The following is a 7,524-nucleotide window of genomic DNA, read 5'->3' as shown; positions in this document are numbered from 1 at the left end:
TGTTGCTGCTGTTGCTGCTGTTGCTGCTGCTGCTGTTGCTGCTGCTGCTGCTGCTGCTGCTGCGCCTGCTGCTGTGCCTGCAACTGTTGCTGCTGTTCAGTCATCTTGAATGCCAACAATTTTTCCGAGTGTAGTGTGTTTAGTGTCCTGAGATCTGGTATTTTCTTGAGCAATTCACGCAGTATATCCGGATGCTGCGGATGATTTTGAGCTAGTACTGACTGTAGGGCACTACGCAATTTATTGTGCATACGTTCAACGAGATCAGTGTTACGTAAACCAGGCCTGTCAGCTGCTATAACAACAACTGAACAGAATAATCCAAGTTCAGCGTCCGATAGCCGTAGCGAATTGACACGCTCGGCAAAATCAAACATCGAGTCCATTAAGAATCGTGCATTGCTGTTGTGAATTGAGTCCCTCTTCAACACTTGCCCATTGAGGCATATCATACTGTTTGTTTGACCATCGAACATACAGGCTAGACGTACAAGTAGTACCTCAAAGACACCAGCTTTAAGCAGTGTAACCTGGTCATCCTGTGCCAGCAGGTTAAAACCAGGAATGCGTTTGGCAAATTCAACAACACCTCTTATTGCCGGTGAAAATCTCTTCGAGAAGTCTTGGAGTAATTCCTGTTGACCAGTTAATGGCTGAGGATTGGGATTGAGTGGGCATGCCTGCAACATTCCAAGGAGCAACGAAACGACTGAGTTATTTATCTACTGAAGGCTGCGGGAGAATATTCACCAGTTGTCCTCGAGACAAAAAGCTACTTTCAAGGGGGATTTTTTATAAACACGATCACTTCCTCCTTCACTAGTCAGAATTCTCGAGGACAACTGGTGTGATTTCAGTGTTATAGTTAAATATTTCCGCGTTATTTTTTTTCTCTCCTAAAAATATTGAGACAAGGCCTTGATGGCTCTGTCAACATTTCGTATAGGTGGATGGATCAGTGACGGAGTGTTTTTCATTTTTCGACCAGTGATAAAAGACAAGACTCACCAAGGTTGGTGGACACGCTGTGTAATTAGGTGTCTCTCGCGCCCTAGCCAGCACCGGAGCCACCTTGTCTCTGGTGAAGTCACACGTGTCAAGATGAGCGCGAACAACAGTCTGTAGGAGACGCTGTTCGTCCTCCAATTCGGCAGCAACTGCCTTCTCCTGGGAACGACTGTGTGAACTCTGCTGCATTGCCGCCAGAATTCTTGCCTTCTCGCGTTTTGGCACACGGCCGAATCGAACCGCTGTAATCAAGCAAAGGAGAGCACATCGATTAGTCAAACTACTGAGTGGAATTATCGGTAATGAATTGTCAATCAATGGATGAATCATGGATGATTTGTACGACAAGGAAGAAGGGGGAGGGGGCATTAAGAGGTAGTGGCCTTCGTCGATGACCATCAGTTATCGCGTGACAGTGCTTAGAAGTTAATTGTCGGAGCGCCTCGAACTGTTTCCGTGACCGAACAAGGTCGGCCAACAATTGTCGTATGACTACTCATTATTTTTCTCAATTTACAGTTTACTCCTAATAATTCGCAGTTATGTTTCGTTTTGTTTCGGATTAAAATTGAGAACTCGAGCGGGTCGAAGGGGAAAGCGTCGGTTTACAATCACACTTTACTTTCTCGGTTGTACCACATTTCGTATACACACGTCGGATGAAAGTGCCAGTAGAAAGTGTACGAACAAATTTTTTTCCTTCCTCCCTCCCCACCCCAATGAAATTCATTATTTTTCAACTGAGACACCTACGTGCATTATGGTAGTTGACGACACCATTGAGGATCCCTTTGAGGATCGGCAACTCGTCTCCCATGACTTCTTCCTGATACCGTTTGAGGATAAAAAAAAAATTCCCCTTTGTCCTTTTAGTAGTAATGTTGAAACTTGCTGTAATCCTGAACGGTCAAAAAAAAAATCCACTCCACAACAATAAATTCTCAAACTTCCCTCATGGGATTCCACATGTATCACAATAATCCAATCAATAGGCCTCCAGAGTCATGAGTCAACAGACTGATTAAATTCTTCTTAGTTTGCACAATACCGGCTGACTCGCTAATAACAAAAAATCGAATCACTCCAGAAAAATGCGCGTTAATGGCACAAAACACTGTTGAATTTCAATAAAAAATTTGTTAAATCGACCGAGCGGGACGAGACAACGCGTGCAAACGCGAGACAGCATCACCGCCGACTGAGTGACGTTCCGTGAGTTGCGTTCAACAGCCCCCTAGCCCCCCTCTCACTCCCCTTTCTACTCCCTTTTTCCCACCTTACCCCGGCCACCCACCATATTCAGCCATCAACGGGTATGCCCCCACTACCAAAACGCGTTGTGCCGCTCAACGACGATTGTGGCCTTTGCCGAGGCTTTTGGCCTTGAACTTGGTTTCAGCGACAGCCGCGTGAGGCATACTGTCGACCTATATATCCTCAGAGAGAGAGAGAGGGGGGTGGGGGGGGAGGGGTCGAAAGCTCCCTCTCCCTCCGAGAGTCGATCTGTGCGCAGATGCTCTTATCTCACCCCACAGATTCCTTATATATCGTCGAACCCCAGGTTATAAACCCAAGGGGGAGGCTAATCTCGCTCGACTTTGACCACCCTCAGTCATGCAGGGTGAGATCACTTAAGCCATCGACGTTGATTTAGCATCAGTGATAAACGCGTCGGTGATTAAACTGCATGTTTTTTTTTTTAACGCAGCTCTTTGATGAATTGGTAATAAGAAATTAATGTTGGTCTTGATTGATGGAGATCTGGTCATCTTCTTGGGGTGCCTCGGAAGGATGATGATTTACGGTAAGAGCGTCAATGATGGCGGTGCGATGATCGAGCGCGTTGTGTCTAGTTTGGGCGCGCACCGTTTGGCGGGACAGTAGAGCATGCGCTTCGGTTCTAAGTAGAAAGGGTAAGAAGTGGTAAGGCTCGATATAGATTGAGAGAGAGTGGGAGCTGTAGGAAGTGGGGATGGTATAACGTACAGTTGTGAGGTGAAGTTCGCGAGGTCTCCGGTCCTCGCATAGCGCCACGCGACGGCGCGCGGTCCGCTGGAACGTGGGAGTGGGGGTGAAATCGCGGCGTCAGGGAACCGAACAAGTCGAGCGGGCAATCGTGTTATTTGAGGGGATGGGTATTCGGGTGGAGGGGAAGGTGCACGCTTATGGAGGGAATGCAGTGTGAGGATGTAGCGGTACTCTCTCTGTAGCAGCATGCAAGAGTCCATCGGCCGCGACTATTGACCCCGCCGAAAAATTCTTTGTTTTTAACCATCTATTATCTATCCAATTGCATGTCAATTTTAGTAGACTAGACTATTTTATTTTCATCTGGGCAGTAATTTTGTATTACCAAATGAAAATCGTCGAGTATTATTTGGTAATTTGAGGAGTTTGTGGATATGAGGTGATTGATTGTGCGAGTCACTGAGAGCTTTCGGGCTTGCAAATCTGGAGAACAAATGTGAGGCACTAGAGGTCATTCACCCGGCGCGTACGATAGACAGAGGTCATGCCCGGGCCATTCCCCGGCCAGATTTTTTCGCCATACTTTGTTCTAGAAAAATTCCACCATCTGTCTCTTGAAACCTCATTTTTTTTCCAATGTGGAAATTACATCGGTTACTTTCTCGTCAGGCTATTCAACCACTTTCGCCAATTGCGACAGTCGCCTCGCGGGGTAAATACCAAAAATTGCGCAAATGGTCAATGGTCTGGCAATCCAAATTTCTAAAATCATCGCGTAAAGTAAAAAAAAAAACGACTGCTCTAATTATAAGCGTATCGCACAGCTGCGCGTTTGAATTTTTCTACTTTTATCAACGCTAATTCATCCATTGATGGGGGACACGAGATATTTAGTGAAACAGATTTGTAAAAAATGAAAAAAACTCACCATCACGGCTCATGCCTACAGCGATGCACTTCTTGAGACGGCAGTACTGACAGCGATTCCTGTTGATCCGTAAGATACTGCACTGCTGATTTTTGGTACAGGGACGATATTGAATTTTCTGCTGAATGCTCCTTCGGAAAAATCCCTGTGAATCACCAGTAAAACCCTCGTCAGTTTGACCGTCACTGTCGGACGATGACCCCGAGGAACATGCGCTCCCCGCTCTTCGGGTTGTATGATCACATTCGCACAAGCACCCCATGGAATTTTAGCCAATAAAACGATGAATGAAACGAAAAAAAAAAAAAAACTAAGGCGTAGATGGATTTTATTTTTTGAGACAACTATCGAATTCGAAAAAAATCTTTCGCCAGAATTTTCCTCGTTCACAAACAGCACAATCACAGTGTCATACAAATGCCTGGATATCCAGTGCCGAAACCACAGTATCTCCACTTATTTCCTCGGAAATTCGCGAAAAAGAAAATAAAACATTAATGAATAAATAAAGATTGACGATTGGCCTCCACATCGGCGGAGAACCGTTTGTATCGGGGCTTGACTGTCGACTGGCTGACTCTAGCCACAGTGTGAGTACAGTGGCTTCAGCACATTGCCTCTGGCACCGGGCACAGGGTGGGGGCCCTCTGACCCAATTCCCGGACATTCACCCGCAGTTCACCGCGTGAAAGTGAGAGTCCCCTGCGCGCCGGTTGGGTTCTCGCTCGTGCGCTCGCAACAACCCCGTAACACGCTGCTTCTCTCTCACCATTGCAAGTCACCGCTCTACTAACGGGTTTTCTTCCCACCCTCCCCCCTTCCCCTTCTCCTTCACCTTCTCCCCCCCCAGTCACCCTTATTCCTCTTTCCACAATTCATATCCACCAATCTTCCCCACTAGTATAATATGCCCTTCGCCCATACCCGATCTTCACATCAGCTTCCCCAACTCAAACTTCAACTTAATCTAAAAATCCTACTGCTCTCTCCTCCTCGCTCATTCGCCGTGGAATCCCTTGAACGCGGCATCGAATAGATCCAATAAATCCCTCCAGAATAGAATAATCCAGAAAATGGAGAACGCGACAAGAGTGTCCTCATGACAATTATATCCGGCACTGGGACAATGGTAAGCATTCCTGATGGACGCTGTGTCCCGGTCATCGACCTCGCGCGTTAGGCGGGAAGAAGAGGGTGAAACATTGTTAAGAGGAGGAACCGTTTATTACATAACTCCTCGTCGGGTTTAAAAAACCGACGTGTCACGGCGCAGCAATTCTCCCCTCATTTTTCTCGTCATTTGAAATTTAATGCAGAAATCCCGGGGAATCACGAGTCACGACGAGACGGGAGGTAGGAGAATCGCCAGCGGGAGAGTGGGGGAGTGGAAGGCAGGGACGAAAACCTGCAACGAGAATATGCGTTCACCGACGTGTGTGAATGACGTCAGAACGCGCGGGCCTCGCCTACCTCAACGTGAAGAGAGTACCGTTGCAACTGCAACGACCCGCTCCTGATGCCATCGTCCTCCCGAGGCCTTTCCCGCGCGAAATAATTTCAGAAATAATGTCCACCTCCAATGGCGACCCCGAAATTCCACCAATTCAAGCAAATGTGCAAAATAGCAGTGGTAAGTATGCAAGTTTATTGGTGAGGCGATAAAAACGACATTTTGAATTTTCCCCGGGACGAGGCCAGTAACCCCGAGTGAACCCTGTGAATGAAGGGGGGGTTGTTGGTGGATCGATGACGAAGCGTTGGATTCCGCAAGCGTGTCAGGGGGTTGAACACCTTGGGTTGCCTCCTCAAGTTGCCCCGTGTGGCTCGTTCAACACAACTTTGACGCAAGCGCAAAATCCTCAGATTGCAGCCTCCCCCTGATCCTCATTTCTACATTGCGATTGTTCACGTGACTGATAACTGGGTACAGGCGGTAATCTGGTGCTTTTATCCTCCCTCGGAGTGATTTGAAATAGGTGGTGCAATTGAAGAGCATTGGAGAGCGCGAGGTGGATGGAAGGTACATCTGAATCGGTCATGACGAGGATTGTACGTAAGTACGGGGGCAACGACCGGAGTGCAGTCTGCGTGCGACCGCGAGAGTGATAGAGCAAGGGGGAGGGGAATCTGCGCGTGGGGGGAGGATTGAGATTGGTGCACGTCAGGGTGTCCAATGCAGGAGAGAAGAGTCCAAGAGAAGGCAAACGAAAGAGTCAGAGTAACCCGTGGAAACATGGAGTAACGGTGACGTACATAGGTATTGCGCATGCGCCATGTTGTGCACGAAGTTTGCGCGAGGGCACTGCAACGGTTGAGGGGGCATTAACCCGTAGCGCACTACTGTATAATTTGGCCCTAAAGAAATTTCGTCTCCTCTACCAACACGATAATTCCACCTGCCGATTTCGTCTACCATTTCACCCTGGGATTTATCTTCGCCCCTTGAATTTATTTATGGGATTCGTCGGGATCATCTTGGTGGCACGGGCAGGGGTGAGTGTGAATCACCTGTTGGAGGGAATTTTGAGAGATGTAAAAATTGCCGGCGGTGACCTGATTAGTCACAGGCCTCGAGATAGCGCAGTTCACTGACCTCGCCCACCAAAAATATATCACCGCCCCCGCCCCCGCGCCCCCCCATCCCCCTCCTCACGCTCCCTCTCCCCAGCGCGTGCAATCAGATGAAAATGAGATCACGAGCTCGTTACGACATCAAAAGTGACTCGTATATGTGTGTACTTTGGCGGGGGGAGTGGATTTTATTGTATAGAGACTTGCGATGGAGTTGGGGGAGGAAGAGGATGACGTATTTGGCGCGTGGGATCATTGACCGGGGGGTTAATGCACCCCTTGGCCGGAATCTAGCACCCCTTCGTGCCACCGGAAAAATACCAGGGTGGATCGAATATGGCGTACCAACATTTATATCACGAGTCCTTATGTATTTGCAGCTCATTATCGATCACATGCGTGATGCTATTTTGAGGCAGATTAATTTATACAACTCGAGAGTAATCGTCGAATGAGTTCAGAGTATGCAAGAATCTTCTGGAATATTTATCTTTGCGGAGAAAATGATAATTTTGAAATTTCATCGTCAATTGATATTCATCATTCATCACCCTTCAACCTGAATCAACTTTTTTTTTTGTACACAGATCACAATTTTCATTATTGTTTTATGTAAAATAAATTTGAATGGTGCAGTGTGATATTTGCTCTGACAAGTTGTGTTTCTCCATGGAATCCACAAAATGGCCAGAAAATCTCAATGTGCAACAGTAGTGCGACCGAGCGACCTAGTCTAGAAGATATCCAACACTCTTCCGCGTTCTCTTCCCTTTCCCAATGTCCATATACATGCATTGAAAAGGCATACCCTAGCTTCTTCCAGGCACAACCCATAAAAGAGACGAGCCAAAACCGCTAGTGGCTAGGTCAGTCGGGAGTGAGCCTGCGCGCCTCTTACGGACGCCAGCCATAAGTTACTGACCTAGTCAACGCTGAGCTGTTGGACTCAACTGACTTTATTAGAAAATCGCAAAATTTCACTCTTGACTCTACTTCATTTGAATTCACAAATTCTCTACAAAATCAATAATTTTCCAATTAATACGGAA

The 7,524-nt window shown here is 47.2% G+C and overlaps 1 protein-coding gene across 1 annotated transcript in view; it reads right to left on the bottom strand.

Annotated features, from left to right (window-relative positions):
* LOC105266681 (nuclear hormone receptor E75) overlaps positions 1 to 7,524 on the bottom strand; it is a 39,565-nt gene that overhangs the window by 3,212 nt on the left and 28,829 nt on the right. The window contains exons 3-5 of the mRNA XM_011305025.1: positions 3,905 to 4,049; positions 1,009 to 1,250; positions 3 to 680 (exon numbers count right to left, since the gene is read on the bottom strand). Coding sequence (XP_011303327.1) covers positions 3 to 680; positions 1,009 to 1,250; positions 3,905 to 4,049 — 1,065 coding nt within the window. The remainder of the gene's footprint in view (positions 1 to 2; positions 681 to 1,008; positions 1,251 to 3,904; positions 4,050 to 7,524) is intronic.

Source organism: Fopius arisanus, unplaced genomic scaffold (assembly GCF_000806365.1).
Source record: "Fopius arisanus strain USDA-PBARC FA_bdor unplaced genomic scaffold, ASM80636v1 scaffold00040, whole genome shotgun sequence".
Classification (NCBI taxonomy): domain Eukaryota; kingdom Metazoa; phylum Arthropoda; class Insecta; order Hymenoptera; family Braconidae; genus Fopius; species Fopius arisanus.
Note: the sequence above shows the minus strand (reverse complement) of the source record. Positions and strands in the feature narration are given on the sequence as shown.